This window comes from Sesamum indicum, linkage group LG4 (genome assembly GCF_026168435.1).
Source record: "Sesamum indicum cultivar Baizhima isolate 11 linkage group LG4, ASM2616843v1, whole genome shotgun sequence".
Taxonomy (NCBI): Eukaryota; Viridiplantae; Streptophyta; class Magnoliopsida; order Lamiales; family Pedaliaceae; genus Sesamum; species Sesamum indicum.
In genome coordinates this window covers 336,465-355,768 of record NC_142660.1, presented here as the reverse complement: position 1 = coordinate 355,768, position 19,304 = coordinate 336,465, and the positions used below count along the sequence as shown (strand labels likewise).

Below are 19,304 nucleotides of genomic sequence, written 5' to 3'. Positions count from 1 at the left end.
TACCTATTCAATATCTGTTAATATCCACGCAACCCCATTCGTTACATATTTTTTAGATAGACACATGCAACGTAAGGGTAGTAAACATTCCTTAAATGTAGTATCGACATCTATAATAAGTGCACAAGTTGGCAGTAATTTGTATCCCTTCGAAACATAAAAACTGAAAATTGCAAATAGAGGCCCATCCCAAGATAACCATTGTGGTTAAATTTAATAGCAACTGGCCCACGAACATTATAACTATGTAGGTTTGCGCCATCAATACTTCTGGAAAAACGGCCAAGCCCCTCTGGGCACGTTGGCAACGTCTTTAATTGTTTCAAAGCGCGAGAGCAACCAACATTTCCCGGCTACTATTGGACCTACTTCTTCCAAGCAATTACAAGCAATTACAAACACATCGCGTAGCACAGCAGATGTTACTCTACCTATATATTTCTATTTCAAAGAAGAGTAAAATGGAGGAAAACAACCAATGCGTTATCATAATTTTTTCTATGAGACAAAGGTGGCATGATAATACAATCCCACAGGGGGTGCACCTAGAAAATGAACAGGGAGAATGATCTATCATTACAATCGGTTTTCCTGTCCCGTTACCATTTTTCGAAATTCTTCTTTGGGACAGACCTGCACAAAACAAAATCATGTACAAGTCAGCACACAGCCAATCGATAGATTAAGATGGTAGAGACTGACCACAAATTCTTAAGACATGAAAATTATGGAGATAAAGTTCATTAATAACATGATCAGAGATGTCTGAAGGATACAAGCTACTTCCAGCATGCAAACCAAAAACTTAGGGGTGTTTCCAGCACATCCCAACCTTCTACACTAATTGCTAAACTGGTAATCATTTTGGAACTGCCCAGCATAATACCATGAAGACAAGCTGCTCTTTTCTAGACTAATAGGTTCCGCTAAAGTATGAGGAAGGAGGATAAATAGGAGAAAACTGCAGTTTTGGGGCATGGAAGCAAGCACCATTGCAACAGAAAGACAATTGGCTAAACCATAAATCCCAAAGTTGCAACACAAAACCTAAAATATAGGCAAATAAAATAGTTTTGGTTGAAAGTCTCGCCAAAAAGGCAATTAAAATCCACTTCAGACTGTACACCGAGAGAAAAACCAAAAAGCTGATAGAGCACTTTCATTCACAACTTCTAACAAAAGAGAAATCCTAGTAATAATAATGTTTAATCGAGATCAATTAATAGGAATCAGTCAAAAAATTTCCCAAACAAGTTTTCAGCTGAAAATTTGTAAACGATGAATGATTCATATTTTCCAAGGCAACCAAAAACCTTTCAAAAGAACATCTAAAGTGACAAATCTTAGTTTTCTTCAACTGAATCCTCGACCAGATCTGGAGCCCATATGTCAAGATATAGGTCAAACATTGTCAATGGAGTTTAGGAAACCTGTCAGTAATTTACTGATTAAGAAGAGGGTATGTTTTTCTTCTTCATCCAGTCGTACGACAATAGAAGATCTTCTTCATCTATTGGGGCCACTCACCCACCTGATTAATTGCAGTGCCCAATTACCAAGAATTAAGAAAATAAACACGCTGAACACTAGAGAACGACCTTTTAACAACATTTAGTTGACTGAGGACAGCAAGCTTATACGAAATGAGGAATGCCAATAAATTGAGAAATCACTGAGAAATGTGCAACAGCACAAAGAAATCAACATACCTATTGTTAACGTCTAGTCCTAGGTTTGCAGCGGAATTCAGCTAAGAGTGCTATGTGATCTGATGACCATTCAGGAGAAGGAAGAGCAGTATCTTTTCGCAAGCTATCTTCGTCCAAGAGCTCCAACAGAGACTCCACAGTTAAGGAGTCGGCTACAAGGAGAAAGCAAATTATGCTGTTATAAAATTCGTCAAATCCGCATAACATGCAATCAGACAGATATCCATCCAGACATGAGTAAATAGAGAGAGAAACACCAAAGCAAATACAATGATTTCAAGCTACTGGAAGTAGCTCAATGAAAATTTATCAAGAGTTTACCTGAATAGAATATGTAATCATGAGTGCCAATAAAATCTCTAGTGCAGTTCGTAAAAAGGGGTTCATTTGTAGCAGGATCCATTTTCCTTCTCTGCTCTAGACCAAGACCAACCCCAACTCTTGCAAAGGATGAGTAAGCACTTACCTGGAAGTAAAATGAAAACGTTAAACTTCTGAATAAAAGCAAAATTATGGCCACCAATGCTTAACACTCAGAATAGAATTATTAAGGCCATACCAAGGGCAGCTGGTGTGTTAGTTTGGCAGCAGGGCGAAGAATTCCGAGAGGGTCTATGGCTAAATCTGGATGAAGAGGATCAACTTTCCCCATGGCAAGGAGAGCATGAGGGGCACTGTTGAGAACAGAAGTAAACAAAATATTACCATCTGATGATCTAAGCTACTGTAACAGTTCAAAATTTCAAAACCATAGCATTGAAAGAGAAAACACAAAGCACCTTCCAGGAATTGAATTAAAATCCCCACACACCAACATTGGGATATCTGCGCTTGCAGCAATTTTCTCAAGGCCTTTCAACAGTGTGTGCACCTGATACAGATGAAGACAAGCAGCTACTTAAACAAGTGAACTTAGAGGGGGGGGGGGGGAACTAGTTGAACAAATGATGGCCTTAGACAAAAACCTGCCAAAGCTTGACATCTTTCAAGTCTTGATGCACATTTACATGTGTGTTTGCCTGCATATAGAAACATAAGACGTATACTGTTCATGAGAAGTTCTACCAAGTAGCCATCCCATTTCAAAGGTCTAGTAAAGAAACTAAACAAAAATGAGCCTCGAAGAAGTATGTTATGCATTGCAAAGGAACAAAAGTCAAGAGAGAGGAAGATGATAATATCAGCACAGATACAAATAGTCTGGATCGAAAGATAAAGTTACTCATATTAGAAGGAAGGCAAAGAACTGCTACTTATGAGTAAAGACTTCTAAAACAAATTCTCTAAATACAAGTGACAGATAAGACAACCAAATACTTTTAAGCTGACTGTGAGGGGCAGCGCGAGAATCACATGTTAGTCTTATTTCATTGATTTTATTTTTAAGCAAATTGTAGCATTTACTGATCTTTCACATTTCAAATTATTACTTCAAGCCTGGTGGTACAAAGGCACACCCTGCAATAAGGCACCTCACTTGTCAACCTCAACTTTCGCAGAATAAATCAAACCTGAGTGTATCATTTATCTAATAATCTACGGAGTAAATTTTAAGTTCCGGTGTCTCATGTCAATGCCTTCTGCAATTAAGTGCCCTCGGTTCAGTACCATAAACCCTCTAAAAGCCTCAACATGAAAGCAAGAGAAGTAAACAGCAAGACTAAACACAAACCTTTTTTCCAAAATCCTTGTATCTAGGGAAGTTCTAGGGTCATCTAGTATCTAGCATCTTCAATCTTATGAACATACATGCACATATAAAGATATCAATGTAACTTGTGTTTTGCCAGCATATAGGTGGTTTTAGGTGAAAATATTTATTCAATATGTGAATCCAGGTGACAACTACTAATGATAAAGGGTACAAATCCAGCATAAACTTAAAAAACATCTCGGAGCAATGCCATCCAGGAAATCTCTTGGTCAACCAGCATTCTAGCTAAGCTATTTAACTTTAAAGCATGATGTCATGGTTGCAGAACAATAACAAAATCTTACCACACAAACAAGCTGGCGCTTCCCAGGGTTATCAATGCCATGGTTACCGAACTTTGCTTCTAGAACCACAATGAGCGCAACATTATCCTGTATGGATCAAGAAGATATCAGGTGATGATTTCTGCCAGAAAAGACCGGAAAGTAAAAACACAAAGATACGGTAAAGATTCCAGGAAGAACCATAAACCTGTAAAACTGATAAATACAGTTACCTTGACCAGTCTGTTTAAGGCATTTTTCTTCTGTGCACTTGGGACCAAAGCATCAGTCAGAGATTGTGCAGCTTTGTTAAACTCAACCTGCAACCAAGGATGCTATAATTAAACAGTAAAAAAGGAGCGATAGCATGTTATATTGAACTGAAAGCCCTTTCATCACCTCATATTTTTTAACATGTGAAAATCTATCACGCCGGAAGAAAGTAGCACAACCATCGATGGTGTTTATATTTCCACCAAAAACCTGCATGATAATTGACAGTGTATGAATAACAGCACGAGTTCTTCGCCCAGATAGAAATGGTGTTCTGACCAACCTCTGCTGTTTTCCTTTTAAACAGAGCTTGATAGCCATGTTTATCCAGCTCAGGTGCAAAGAATTCCTCAAAATGATCGCTTTGAACCTAAGAAAGAAGATTAAAATGAAAAAAGAGAAGGTGAGTGTTCGGAAGGTAAAAATTTGGCATTGATGCCACATGTAGAAATTCACAATGTAACGGCCTCTAGGAGACGCAAAATTCCATACTATAAACCAGGCAACTCAGATGAGAAGCTATTTATATATTCCAGAGGGGAAAATGACACTCTTAAAAGGCCTGTCACAAATTAATTTTCCACCCTTACTTAAGTAAAATTTTAATTAGATAAAAGAGATGCAGCACAATAATTCCTTCAAACTAAATTCTGAAATAACACGCAAATCTCACAGATTTGAACAAATAATTGCAAACAATTAAAGCTGATCAGATTCTTTTAGCAGTTAAAGTTCATTAAAACTGGACCGGCCTAATCTAGATCAATAGTTCTTTTAACCATTCAATCAACAGTTCTATTAGATTTGTTCGCTGCAATTGGTCTAAAACTTTTCCTAAGTTCTGCCAGCCACAATTAGAGAAAAACTTAAATTTTGACAAGCATATATCGATCTCCCATGCAGTTATGTACCTCTTGAAGACAAACAATGTCAGCGCGATAGCCAACTATTTCTCGTAATAGGTTTTGCCTGCGGTAGGTCCAAGAAAGAGCCCAAGAGGGGCAATAGCTGTACAATTCACTTGACGCATATGCATCAGATAAAATGTTGTATGACAGCACAGTAAACGTCACTCCCGAGGAAATGCGACCATCCAAATCTAGATGCCCAGGCACATCTACTCCACTCACAGAGATCAAGCGCCGTGGACTGGGTGATGGAGCTGGAATGACACGGGAAGTTAATAAGGTATTGGTAGGTCCCACGGGTAATTTTGTTTCAGCGTCTACCACGACACACTCAAATTTAAGGACATGACCAATATCATCAGCTGTTGGTGTATACGTCTTAGAGCGTCCAACTTCAAACCACGTTTCACCACCACTCCTCTGAGTAACTGCAGCAGGATACAAAGCAGCGGTGCCATTTGACAAGCTGGTATTTGACTGAGATGTACTCATATTAACCATACCTGATGTCGTACTGCCAGTACTATTATATCGCCCAAAAATTTCTTCCTCCTCATTTCCATTTTCATTCACAGCACTGGCAGCTCGCTCATGCAGAACACGATGATGTTGCCAGGCATCAGAAAAGCACTTAGGAGAACAATGGTAACTCTTGGCAACAGGTAATTTGGCCTTAACACACCCAAGGCATTGTAATGTAGCTTGCTCTGTTGGGTGAACACTACAAACTGCAACTTTCCTATCACTTTGTATGCGGTACCTGCATGGAGAACAAATCATTTACAAATAACAGGAGTACTTATGCAATTGCTGAAATCTGAAACCTATACAAAATGACAAGAAGAATAGATTTCTTCGAATTCTCCTTTGAGAACCCAAATGCATCAAAATGAAGTCCCCTAAGAAATATTAGTTGTTAAAGCAACTATGCAGCTCGCATTAACGACTGATGCATGAGTCAGCTCAAATGATTCACTTATAAAGGGAGAATAAAGACCAAAAATCTACAACAACCAAATGAGGACCCACACGGAACAAGTTGCAGCAGATTTAATTAATATTTTAATCATTTCTCTGGGTATTGTTCTGCAAATGTTCGCAAAAAGCAACAAAGTAACAGATAAATTCTAGCAAAACACAAGCATATCCACGTGCAAAGCCACGCGCCAAAGACAAAGCACAATATCAAATTGCCAAAGAAGCCGACAATGGAATAACTAACTATCAGCGGAAGGCAAAGCCAACCATTAGCTTCAAAAGGGAAGCAGGTACGTGGATAAGGAGAAACCGGGAAATAAGGGTCAGCCAGTCTGCATTAAGTGACATTCTTAAACCCGTTACTAAAATTCGAAAGAACACTTCTCCAGAGTTTTTTCCTTAAGCTTACTCAGACTTATTCCCCCTCTACTGTTTCTCCTCAGATTCTATTGAGTACATGACTCTCATCCACCTTTGCCTCAGCGATCAACACGAGTCATATGCTCATAAAAGTACACGCAACTGAACCTTGTTAAACGACTTACAACCTAGATAAACAAAATCAATAGGACTTCATAAAAACAAGACATAAAACCTCAATTCACAAACCGTTGAACTTCATACCTACGCATGCAAGAGCAAAACTATTACCATCACTAACAGCACAATGCAAGAAATGATGAAAAGAAATGGAAAACCTAATCATCCAAGCAGGGGAGAAAAAACAAACTTAAGATACATGCTTTAGAAAACTCACCATCTATATCTTAAGAAATGCCCATCAACGGGGTTCAACTCAGTAACATCATCGGTAATAACAGACTTATCGGGGCGCTTCAGGAGCACATACGGCGTCAACTCGCACCCTACAATTGGTATATCAGATGGCAGGTGCACCCGCAGCACACTCAGCATTTTCCCCTAACCTCTGGCGAATTAAATTCCTCCGTCTCTTCTACCAACGTCGTTTGAAACCCTAAAATCGCAGAAATCCGAGATTCGAGCACCAACTGTCGGCGGACTTGTGGCGGATCCGCCATCACCAGTGCCCAGCGCCAATCGCCAGCCTTGCTCTCTCAAAACCCTACTTAATAAAAAAAAAACTGAGATCAATTTACGCAAAATTGGATTGGAAATGGGTAATACTAGAGATCGTTCCGAAACTTGAATTGGAATGGGCAAAAAGAAAAAGAAAAGAAAAAAAGAAAGGATGATTCCAAAGCGAATTGATGGTTTGGGAAGTGAAAGCCGAAAGTTGGCAGGCGAATGCGGAGAGAGATATGGATGGGATATTGAGAGAGAGAGAGTGTGGGTGGGGTAATCGATTGATTAGAGAGAGTTAGGGTTTTACAGAAAAACAAGAGAAAATGCAAGAGAAGGAGAGAGAGAGAAACAAGTCGCCTCAACGCATTAATATAGGAGGAGGGTTGTGTCTGCGACTCTGCCTGCCTCCGTCTATTATTGTTTCTCTTCTCTCATAAATTAAAAAACATAACATATAAATATATTTACGTTTACTTACACACACATATATATATATATATAACATGTATGTATATCTTTTCATTTTATACACACATAAAAATGTGTATATATGAGAATTATCAATGTACTAATATATGAGAATTATAGTTATTAATAATAATCAAAATGTTGTAATTAATTATAGTTATTAAAAGTATTTACATGTGACTTATTATAATTTAAGATTAAGTTTGGTGAACCTTGGAATGAAGATGTAATCAAAGTAATAACATTGTGGATCTAAGATTTTTATGTGTAATGTGTATGAAATTCATTTTTGTAATGTAAATCTTGAAATATTAATGTAATTTCCTGACTTGTCATTACCATTAATTACGATAATAATGGTTATGGGATCCTGTTTGAGATTAGCAAGGTTGGATCTACCCCTCTCTCAGAGGCTTCTTGCAGTATAAGTTGCACCTAAACCACAGCAAATGCTCATCCATTTTACACACAGAGGACGTCCAAACCACAAACGAAGATGGCAAAGTTGTCGTGTTTCTGTTTAGGACTCGTCGCCACCACCCTCGTCCTCCTACTATCAGGTACTTGTTTCAATATCCAATTGATAACTTTCTTTATACGTGATCAATAGAAGACAATTGAGTGAAAACATGTGGTGTTTTTATGTCAAAAGATGATTTTACAGATACAAAAATCATAAGTCTCTGTTACTATACCGCTTGTGATTGTGGTGTTTTGGTGGTGCAGCTGAAATGGGAGTTTGTGATAACCAAGATTGCACAAGCACAATTATTCCAGGTGCCTGCGGCCATGGTACCTGCGCCCAACAATGTACAAAGCAGTTCGGGGGAGACGGTGAGTGCCTGCCTCAAGCCCCCAATGTATATGCTTGTGTTTGCTTTTATGACTGTCATTGATTCAATTTCACCATCTTTTCTAATAAATGGACTCCCGCTTTTCTCTGGTTTTACGCCTTCTCACTCCCCTCAACATATACAACAATCAACTTTGACTGTCATTGTCTGTGGAATTTGAAGCCAGTCCTCATTAGTAAACAAGGAAAAGATAAACGCAACCTGAGGGCAAGATATTCATGCAATGGTCCCTGTCGGGAAAATCATAGTTTGTAAATCGTCACAATTTGATGCCCGAGGTGCAAATGATCAACTCAATATTTATATGCTTAATTCAAGCCTTTTCTGATTTTCTCTACCACTACTTGTAAATGATTATAGCCTGAGGCTTCGTAGCACACTTATGGACCTGAACCTGGGCGGTCTATCCATGACCAGAACAAACTTGTGCTAAATTACTTGTTGCAATAAGGATAATGCAAATAAGCTCAACACAACAATCCTAATCTCTGACTACCCAGGAGCACCATCGAAAAATCCCGAATTCAGTTGGATTTCATCCAACTGTACTTCAGAAAACTTCCAAGCAAAATCAATTTTAAAGAAAAACTAAGCTCACACCCATCATGAGTAAAAAGCATTTACAGCAAAGCAGGGTATAGAGAGCCATCAACACCCAATGTAATTATCATGAGATCATAAACACCCAATGTAATTATCATGAGATCATAAACCGGACATGCAAAATAGCAAAAAAGATATAATGCTTCTATCTCATCCAACATGGCAAGCAACACCCAAAATGCCGTATCTTGATTTCTTAGAATCACCTAAAAATATTTTTGACAAGAGCCATCAATACAATTTAGATTCCCATCCACCATTTCTTTAGCAGGAAACTGCACTGACGAACCAGAAAGCAGCGCCAAGCACATTCAATCTACAATCTGACGGCTTTCATATGCCAACAAGAACCACATGGTATCTGATGCCAACCAACACATGGAAACCCTCGACAATAAAAGCTATAGTGCTAAAACAAGTCAAATAAAGATTACCACAACTTGATCGACAAAATAAGAAAATGACATGCATGTACTAATGTCATATATATATTTCACTCTGACCAAAAACCAATTGCCAACATTGTCCATCACATATGTGAAGAAAAAAAGAACAAGTCTAATGCAACAATATCCAAAACGGAAGTCCAAAAACATGAAAAGCCCAGCCATTGGCCTTAGTAACCACCCTTGAGATCATTGACGACATCATATGGGATGGGAGTGACAGTTTCTAGAGTGGCCCCCTCCACCATGAAACCAGGCTTGGGTCCCTCCGGCTGCCTCTTGGTGCTGATAATTTTACCTTGTGCCTTGGCCTCTGCCTTCAACTGGTCATTCTTTTTTATCCTTTCGAGAATCTCCTCGTGGCACCTTGAGGGCTGAACATGTTCCACACGGACATGTATCCTCTTCTTTATAATTCTGTTACCAACCTGCATCCACAAACACCAAGCCATGTAACCTCAGTGAGATGATTGTTTGGTAAAATAGGACAAAACTAATTACGTTCCATTATACTCCAATTTTCTGGAGTATCATAGTCCTTTAAATATTATTCAAGAGTAAAAAATTAAATAAAAACAGCATATACATTGAGGATGAAAATAGATTGGATGCTTTTCCAAATAATTAATAACTATGCCTCAACATGCAAGGACAAATGCAGTACAATCTTCTCTTAAGCCTGGCCAAGGCCAAAGCTCCGAACCTAGACAGGGCAACAGCTCCAACAACAAGATAGAGTTCACAAGCATGGCAACATTGGAGCCCCCAAGGCGGACAGAAGAAAAAGTTCTCAAGTTTTCACTCAGAATGTCTTGAGATATAAGCATCATGGCCTTGCAAGCAAGCAAAACCCATACACCGACAACAGAAATTATCATTCCAAAATTCATTTCAGTTAGCATAAGACTACTCTAAAAGCAGTGTTTTAAGTATTAACATGGATTTAGGCCAGAGACCACCAAGAAGGGCATTCTCCTCCCCCGGTTTTCAAGAGAAGGCCGAAGAAATGCTAGCAAGACCACAATTGTGAGCTATAACATCAAACAAATTCTTCGAATAACACAATCTTCAGATATATTTCATTTCTTATACAATTACTACACGCAAACGACAACGATTAATACCAACAAACAAATATGTAAACACAAAACGAAGAAAAAACCATTCAGTTGCAGAAATGCAGATACAGGAACACTTGAGTTTCATATACCTGCTTGTTAACTTCGACGCCAATAGCGCGCTTGGTGACGTTCCAGACCCGACCCGTGCGTCCATGGTAGAACTTGTGGGGCATGCCTTTGTGGATGGACCCGTTAACCTTGACATCTACGTATTCCCCGATTTTGTAGATCCGAAGGTAGGTCGACAAATGGGTCGGACCCTTCTTTCTGAAAGGGCGAGCGAAGAGATCCCTGGTGCGCGCTCTCTGACCGTGACCCGCCGGCATTTTGCGGTGTCTTTCAGCTGCCTCGGTGGGTGAAGTGTGTCAAAAAAGGGTGATGAAGTGGAGCTGGGAGAGAGAAGCGGCTTATATATGAATGTAGAAATAGGGTTTTATGATATGAATGGGCTGGAAGAGATTGATAACAGTAATGGGCTTCAAGTATTGGGCCCAAGCTTACTAATGGCTTCGCCCAGGAATGGGCTGTAATAGTTGGATAACAGTAATGGGCTTGATGTATTGACCAATTTAGTGCTCTCTTTAATTTTGGGATAACTACACTCCCCCTCTCCTAATATTTGGTGTAATTATAGTAAACTCTCATAATATGAGATATTACATTTAGTATTCTTAAAGTCTGCTTTCATCTAACAAATAAATTCCTTCATTAGTCAAATTAACTGAATTTGCTTATTACAATAAAAGAAATAAAAAAAATTATATTTACCCTCAATTGACTTATTATTGGCCTATTGCAGGTCAAATAATTTTTTTTTTATGATCAAACTACTCTCATATGTCTTCACATATTAATGTATGACAATCAGTAATAAGTTAATTGATGATAAATATCAATTTTCATTAAAGTTTTCTGTTAATATTAGCAAATTTAGTGAATTTTGATTTAAGAATGGACTTATTTGTTGACAAAAATAAATTTTAGGGTGTTAAATATAATTTTTTAAATTATAAAGGGCCTGTGTATAATTACACAAAACTTTAGGCAAGGAGAGTGTAATTATCCCTTTAATTTTTAAATTTTGATAATTATAATGAATTCCCTTAAATTTATTATAATTATAAATGCATTATTAATATTTGAAAAATTATAAATACCTTTTAACGAGTGTGTGACATACATCATCTCGTGAAAACCCATTGTATAAGATACTTATTAGACGATCGTTAATTTCAATAAATATTTATAATTTTTCAAATAGTGAGATATATTTATACTTATAATAAATTTTAAAAAGTCCATTATAATTTATCCTTTACATTTTATTTTTTTAGAGTTTTGAAAACCAAAATCAATTTGCAAATATTAGATTAATTATCTTTACTCTTTCAGAATTGAGAAGACCCGATAATAAAAATGACATGTAATATACTATCTTAATCTATCTACCTTTTTTTCCTTTCTCTTCTTTCAATCTTAATTCTTTATATTTCTATTTTTCTGACCTTTTAATAAAATTAAAAAAATTACTCTTCAATTTTTGATCGAATCAATTCAATCACAGAGCAAGTATGATACACTTACTCTGTAATTGGTCATTTTTGACAAATTGTATGCAAATCATATGACAAGTATATTGACTTGTCATAAAATTGGTTCAGATTTGATCGAGTCAGGTCCGAACAAAATTTTACTATAAAATTAAATTAACTCGTTTGACTATTCAAATCACACTTATTCATATATCAAAAATGAAATAAACTCATAAAATAAAAAATAATGTTATTATAATGATGAATTGAAATGGTCTGCAAACATAGAGAGTGGCGTTTGTCTGTAAACTCAAACAGCCGCCCCAGCGTTTCTTATATAAGCTGTAACTCTGCAACCATCTTCTCTGCATTTCCACCATGGCCATTACTGCTCTAAACCTCATCATTTTCACTATTCTTCTCTTTCTCGCATCAGCTCTTCCCCTCACAAAGTCCCAACAATTTTCAAGAAAATTATCCAAGAAAGAAATGGGCCTCAAAGTGGAAAAGCTGAGCCACCTCCACTTCTACTTCCACGACATAGGAAGCGGCAGCAACCCCACCGCCGTCCACGTCGCTCAAGCCGCCACCACCAACTCCTCTGCCACCCTCTTCGGCTCGGTGACGGTGATCGACAACCTTCTGACATTAGGACCGGAGATAAGCTCCAAGACTGTGGGGAGAGCTCAAGGGATATACGTGTTCGCGGATACAACGGAGCTGGCGCTCTCGGTTGTCTATAACTTTGCTTTCAGTGAGGGTGTGTTTAACGGCAGCGTGCTTAGTGTCCTGGGGCGGAACCCGTTGTTGTCGGGCGTGAGAGAGCTTTCGATCGTGGGCGGGAGTGGCGTGTTCCGGTTTGCGCGTGGGCATGCTAAGTTGAAGACGGTTGAGACGAACATGCAGAACGGGGATGCTGTAGTTGAGTACAATGTCTACGTCTTCCATTATTGATATCCTTAATATTTCATTTTTGTTTTGGTTGTTATAATACGTATTAATACATTATTATATGCGTGTCCTGCTGACTGAGTATGCACTGCTGCAGGCCTGCATGCACCTACCTAGCCATCATTATCTTATATATTGTTAAATTGTTTTTCTATTGAGATAAAAATTAGTTGCTCTAATCCCTCGTACTTCTAGATATACAATTAACATATATAAATATATAGGATTAAATATAATTTATCTCTTTGTGATGTGTTAAATGAGAAAAAAAAAATATGTGAAAAAAATTTAGCAAATTTATTCTCCTATATTCTAGAAAAGTACCGTTCAAACTCACCAGGAACTTATGAATTTTGTCCAAACACAATATTCCATCATCTGTTCAGGAGCGACATCATTTATGATTCAACTAATGAGGAATGTCCTTTTAATTTGCAATGAGTAGGTCCATCAACTGCATACACTCCTTTGAACATGGCATGTCCGTTGAATTCTCAAACGTCATATTTGCCCTTTGTTGGAGATGAGTGTGCATACTAAGTTACTCTGGAACTGTGGAGACACTATGAAATTTCACCGATTCCATTTGAAGACATTAATTTAAACACTCCTACTGAGCATATACAAGAATAACACCCTCATCGAAGTAGATGACGTCTACGATGGGGCACTGGTGGGCATTACTAGAAATAATAGATGTATCCTAACATATAATCTTTTTAACATGTATCATAGTGAAGAAAATACATTAATGACCCTCTACACTAATAAAATGCAATAAAACCCAAGATCCGCGTACTTTTTTAGGGTCGGGCCATTTGACGCGACTTGATCCGCCATCCCGTTCCAATAACATGAGATATAAAGCGATGATCTCCTGACAACTCATAGCTTGAGATTTTGCCACGTTGACTAGGCACATACGTACATATGGTCCTATAAATACATCTATTCCACCAAATTTGTGATAAGATATGTTTCATCAATTTCTATTATATTTAATACTTTGGTCGCTTCTTACCATCTTGAACTTGAACTAACTTAGGTATCAGAGGATTTGCAGGAGGAATTATAGGACCAGCTATAGTAGGGAGGGAAGAGTTTCCCTCGTAGGATCTATTATTACCTCCATTATCTGAATTGACAATTTCTCATGTCTCAAGCTCAATGTTTCCACATATGGCACCAATAATACGTTTTGAATTTTTTGCCACACCACAAGGTAGAACAAATTTTCAAAAAATATTCTAAAATTAATGGGGACTAACCTGCAAAACAAAGGTTAACACTGCAATGTTTAAGTCAGTAATGTTTTTACTGAAAAAATAAATAAAAAAAGCTTGAATTAAAGTGAGAATAATGATAACAAAATAAAATAGTGATAAAGTGTATATATTTGTGTGGAGTGTAAAATATAAGCTTAGAATAGCCTAAAAATCAATATAGAAATGAGAAAAAGTGAGAGTTTGAGAATAAGAGTTGATGTTACCAAATGACTGCAAAAGGTCTCTATTTATAAACATGGACAGAGTAGGATATAGGGGTTGTTATAGAGTGTCGTATGCAGTTGGAAAGGCTTTTGAGTCGGCTATTATCCAGGAAAAATTGTTTGTGATTTGGGTTTAATTTGATTGAGATACGTCAGGTAGACTGTGTCATACCATGTCTGCGGAAAAATTCAGGAATTGGTTACTCATTGATTTCTAGCTCATTTGCCATTGATTTACTCTGAACCACCTGGAGATATTTGATGATGGTGTGTCTTATGTGTTGGCAAGCTATATGACGTATCCGTCCAATTATATGATGACATGTCTGCTGAAATGTACTTATTTAATGGGCTGACCAGTTCAGTAAAATAGGAGGTAAGCACTGATAGGCCAATTGGGCTGATGTGCCTTGCTTGTGGATTTTACTTCCTTACTGGTGGGCCAGTTGGGTTCGAAGCCAGCTGGGCTGACCTATTTTGTTTGTGAGCCAGGTCAAATATTGTGAGAGGGCATCAACTATAATAATTTATTTAAAAAGTTAATGATGAATGCTTCAAATTATTATTGAGCATGCAAAAGTTGCACATAAGAGAAGATCCACGAACTTGGGATCTGTTGGGTCGAATTCATTTGCAAACCTAAAACGGATACCTGCAAAAGAAATGTTAGTACTCCAACTCCTAAATCAATACAAATTTTTGAATGTTGAAATTAAAAAAAGATGTAAAAATGAAATAAGGAGCTATAATAAAAGAATAATTGAGATAAGTGTATGCATATTAGCCAGATTGCTTGTGTGAGTAAAAAGATGTAACCCTACACCAAGAGATGGGGAATGGGTTTTATAGCGGTCATTCCCAACACATGAAGAGGTAGGCTCCCAGGGGACTCAAGTTGGCGATTACTTAGGGATAAGTCTCCTCAAAGCCTAGGATCGTTAGCAAATACCTTCACAGGATCTTCTAGGGGATAGGATCTCTGAGAATTACGCTCCCAAATTCCAGGAGGCAGTTAGGGGTGTGAGACATATTCTCTTGTTCTTATCACAGTCTATGTGGGTGCTTTCTCACTTGACACATGCGAATGGCTTCTTACCACTCAGGAAAAGTAGCAAGCCAATCGCCCCTTCAGCACCAAATATCTTGGGATAGTGGGCTTGGGGCCTAGCCCATCTCCCATGAGCCCACTCGCCTGGTATCCAGTCACCAAGAGGCTATTCTCGTTGGGCCCTGTGCATCTCTAGGCCTTCTTGTTCCAAATTGTCTTGTAGATTGGACCTTTGAGTGGGTTAGACCACCTAATTGGACCGGATTCTTAATTTTTCTATATTAATTTTCCCCTCTAAATTCTAAATTGCTAATGGCTATATTAGTTCATGGAGTTTTCGAATAATGCTTTGGTCAAGAAAATGATATTAATAAGTCTACATTCTACAATCCACTTTCACGACAAATGGGCTTTGTGGGCCGGAGACAAATTCGGAGATGCTTATTATAATTAGAGTAGTGGGCTTTTATAGGTAATGTGGCCTAATATAAAGCAAACTCGAGAAATTAGTCAATAAAATTGCAGCCCGATCCAACTGGAAAAGGGATTTATTAAATTAAAATCTGCCTAAAGGAAAGTGTATCGGCGCGCCGAAGCAGGAAAACGCTGGAGGTTGATTATGGGGACTCGAGAGGTGTACGAAGAGAAGCTTCGAAGAGGGAATCTGCACCACGATCCGACCATTAAACCCGGACTCGGCTCCGCCCGCTGCCCCCGCTGTCTTTCTCTCTTAAATCCCACGAAGGTATGCGCTTCTGTGTGTGAATTGGTAGTACGCATATTAGCTGTTTGATAATATGTTTCTTCGAGAATCTGAATTGATGCCCTTTGGGATTTATATTTCTGTTTTAAATGTTTTGAAACAGGAAAATTCGGAATGGAAGATCACACCGGTTCTACACGATGCCACTGCGGTGGTACATACATGTGAATATGTGATGATTAGTTTTTATTTTGTGCTGTACAGTGGCTTTAATTTCTTGAGTGATGATAGCTTTGGCAGTCCTACGTTAGTTGGGTCCTGTGTAGTGATAGACTGTGTTGGTTTATTTGGGTATTGGACAACGTTCTACTCGCTTCAAGGGACAGAGTTCTAAATTTTCAATGCTTCCGGGAATCTCAATCATATATTTTCCCAAAGTTGACTTTTCCTGTAACTGGTTTAGGAGTAATATTTGCTTAACACAATGCTTGATTGTACTAATCCACAATCAAGTTGGAGACCCACCAGAGTTAACACAAATGACAATTCTGAAGCAGCCGAATACTTGCTAAGATTAGAATCCCAACCTCATAAAGACAGATTCAATACCAGAGGCATTAGAAATCTAAATTCACTCATTATCTAATTTAATAATTAGAATTTGATTACCAGAGCGAGAGTATTTCTTTGCTTGGACACTAGAAATCTGATTGCTTCTAAAAAGCCATGATGTAGCCGAAGAATTTATGCACTTTGAACAAAAATAGCTCGCTTCACTGTCTTAATTGCCTTTATGTTCTAAAGTAAAAAATGAAGGCAACCGATACTTATAAGTTGTTTTTCTCTTCTGTTTATTTTTGGGCATTTTAATAGGCTGGCTCTGGAATTGGTGGAATGCTTAGTGCAGTTCATGGTTTCAATACAGGTATAAGTTATAACAATTGACTTGTTAACCTGGCTTTTCCATCTGCATTTCGTGGTCTTCTCTGTTATTGTTCACCTTCCATGATGTATCGTTACAGGAATTCCCTACGTCCAAAAGCACGTGAAGGGGCCAAAGTGGCTTCCATTTGTTATTGGGGTATGACTTGGGTGCTGTTTTCTTCTTCAACCCTCTCGCTGATGTCTTAAACCTATTATTTACGTCAATATCATGTTGTTTAAACACTATTAACACGTTTCTTGTTATTTTTCATGTTTCTAATGCTTTCCTTTTCATTTTGGCAGCTTCCTCCCCTACTAATGTTTTCCGCTGCTAGTGCTGCTTTTGGAGGTATTCATTATCTCGATTCCAACTATTTGAGCTTTACTATTGTGGAAAGGACATCTTAAAGCGAAATTCAAGAAGCCAAATTCTGTTAGGTTATAAATAAAATGTTTAACATAACATGCATTGACATAAAAAACCAGTTTCAATGTTTGATGACTGCATTTCAGAAAGGAGAGAAGATAACCTGATCAAAAAGCATCTAATATACATTTTGTGACCGAAAAAAGTTCAATGTTTGAGAGGAATTACTGGCTGAGATGTAGCACTGGTGGCTTTGTTCATATGGTTCTTGCTTGTGTTATAATTGTGCCTCAGCTATCTTGGATCCTATGTTTTTCCCTTCCTTTTCACTTTCATGAATGGTTCACGTGAATGATTAAATGATGGTTTTCAAGTCGCAAGATAACTAATTAGGGCAAGCAAGTTGCTGAGAAACTTTTACTCGCATTTACTCATCTGTCCGTTTCCTTTCCTATGCTTGATTAGTTGATTACAAAATCGTTTTCTACTATAAAATTGCTAAAAGGGACATCTGGTGTTCTTTTGTCCTTAAGAATGCTTGCGCTTTGCACCTTTGATTTCCAGAAGTCCATGTTCTCTTGCTTCATCTTTTGGCTGATTGACTTGGATGCATTGAGAATTTGTCCTTTCGGGAAATGATTGAATTGAATTTTTATGCACAAGAACATTGAGGGTTTTTGATAATATCTGAAGTCTGTTTTTGAATCTGCTGTTTTTTTTTTGTCAAGAAGCTTTAGATGACCTCTTTTATTTTTCAGTGCATTGATGATGTTTTAACTTACAGGTTATGCACTTCCTGAGTTCACTCAAGTCACTGTGACATCCTACTATGCTGCTTCAAGTGCATCTCATTATGGTATTTCATTGCTCACTAGACACATAGAAGAGGACCATGTTTCCAGAATTCAACATAAGGAGCTTAGATGATTAGTTGCAGGTGCCAAATATACTTGTTTCTTACATCACTTCTTCCAGTATTGTAATCAACTTTACCTATAACTAGAACTAATTTGTAAATCTAGAGATGTGTGTTTTTCTTTCCTTGTTCTTTGAGAAGTTATATGTAATCCTTGAATACTTTACAGTTGGCCATAAAGGTGCATGGATTCTTTTTATCCTTTCTTTAAGGGATTATTAATAGCATCGTCCCCTAAGGTATGTCTTAGTGCAAGTAGAATCGTTGATATCCCAAGGTTTAAGAAATTATATCTAGTACCCATATCATTTGTTGATATTAATGGAGTTTACTGATGTCACCATAAAGATTGAATGAAAACAGAACTTTACTGAGGAGTTTACTAATTCAACTATTTGATAATTGCATAACGGTTAACACCCCCCCCCCCCTTAAAGTTTAAACTAAATGCAGAAACACCCCTCTAAAGTTTTTAAAATTACATATACCTTTAGTAATATTTGTTATCATCCTACAAATTGTCTTAACATTGTGCAATACTATCAGCATCAATATTTTAGTAAAATGATAAATTTGAAATGAGTTGTAGGATAATTTATAGAAGTTCTCCTAAAATTTTGACTATGTTTAAAGTCTGATGAAATTTATTTGATTTATACTTACCTTAAAATTTGATGTTATAAAATTTTAGAAAATCATATCTCACAATATTAATAGGTGTATTCTAAATTACATCAATCATAAATATTTTTAATCTAAAATCCAATTGAAACATACTTAGGCGAGTGACAATTTAGAAAGAGAAAAAAATGACCTGAGTTGATATTTAAATCTAAGTGTATTTTATGGACTTAAATTGAATTTTGACATTTAATTACGATGAAGAATAAAAGAGTAATTTTATCAGAGAAAGTTAGGATTTTTTAACGGTTGTTAGTGTGAAAGGAGATAGATGTAAATTTTCAAACCCAAGGAATCTAAGTGTAATATGAC

General features: G+C 37.4%; 3 protein-coding genes, 1 long non-coding RNA gene and 1 pseudogene across 4 annotated transcripts; 3 read left to right on the top strand and 2 right to left on the bottom strand.

Moving 5' to 3' along the window:
* Nucleotides 1-268: 268 nt before the first annotated feature.
* LOC105159657 (carbon catabolite repressor protein 4 homolog 1) lies at nt 269-7,288 on the bottom strand. Its single transcript, XM_011076790.3, has 12 exons — nt 6,603-7,288; nt 4,871-5,627; nt 4,243-4,329; nt 4,086-4,169; nt 3,920-4,006; nt 3,708-3,794; nt 2,675-2,728; nt 2,489-2,580; nt 2,269-2,383; nt 2,031-2,175; nt 1,710-1,861; nt 269-633 (listed from the first exon to the last, which is right to left on the bottom strand). The coding sequence occupies exons 1-11, from the start codon at nt 6,758-6,760 to the stop codon at nt 1,716-1,718; spliced, it is 1,812 nt and encodes a 603-aa protein (XP_011075092.1). The 5' UTR covers nt 6,761-7,288; the 3' UTR covers nt 269-633; nt 1,710-1,715.
* A 422-nt stretch (nt 7,289-7,710) lies between these two features.
* On the top strand, nt 7,711-8,301 carry LOC110011915 (uncharacterized). Its single transcript, XR_002287012.2, has 2 exons — nt 7,711-7,917; nt 8,084-8,301. It is a non-coding gene; the product is annotated as an uncharacterized LOC110011915 (long non-coding RNA).
* A 983-nt stretch (nt 8,302-9,284) lies between these two features.
* On the bottom strand, nt 9,285-10,779 carry LOC105159656 (large ribosomal subunit protein eL21z/eL21y). The gene is made up of 2 exons (XM_011076789.3): nt 10,471-10,779; nt 9,285-9,688 (listed from the first exon to the last, which is right to left on the bottom strand). Exons 1-2 carry the CDS (start codon nt 10,705-10,707, stop codon nt 9,431-9,433), a joined length of 495 nt encoding a protein of 164 aa, XP_011075091.1. The 5' UTR covers nt 10,708-10,779; the 3' UTR covers nt 9,285-9,430.
* A 1,457-nt stretch (nt 10,780-12,236) lies between these two features.
* On the top strand, nt 12,237-12,914 carry LOC105159769 (dirigent protein 21 pseudogene; annotated as a pseudogene).
* A 3,037-nt stretch (nt 12,915-15,951) lies between these two features.
* LOC105159655 (uncharacterized) lies at nt 15,952-18,510 on the top strand. The gene is made up of 6 exons (XM_011076788.3): nt 15,952-16,146; nt 16,268-16,318; nt 16,978-17,029; nt 17,127-17,185; nt 17,332-17,377; nt 18,180-18,510. Exons 1-6 carry the CDS (start codon nt 16,021-16,023, stop codon nt 18,320-18,322), a joined length of 477 nt encoding a protein of 158 aa, XP_011075090.1. The 5' UTR covers nt 15,952-16,020; the 3' UTR covers nt 18,323-18,510.
* Nucleotides 18,511-19,304: the final 794 nt, after the last annotated feature.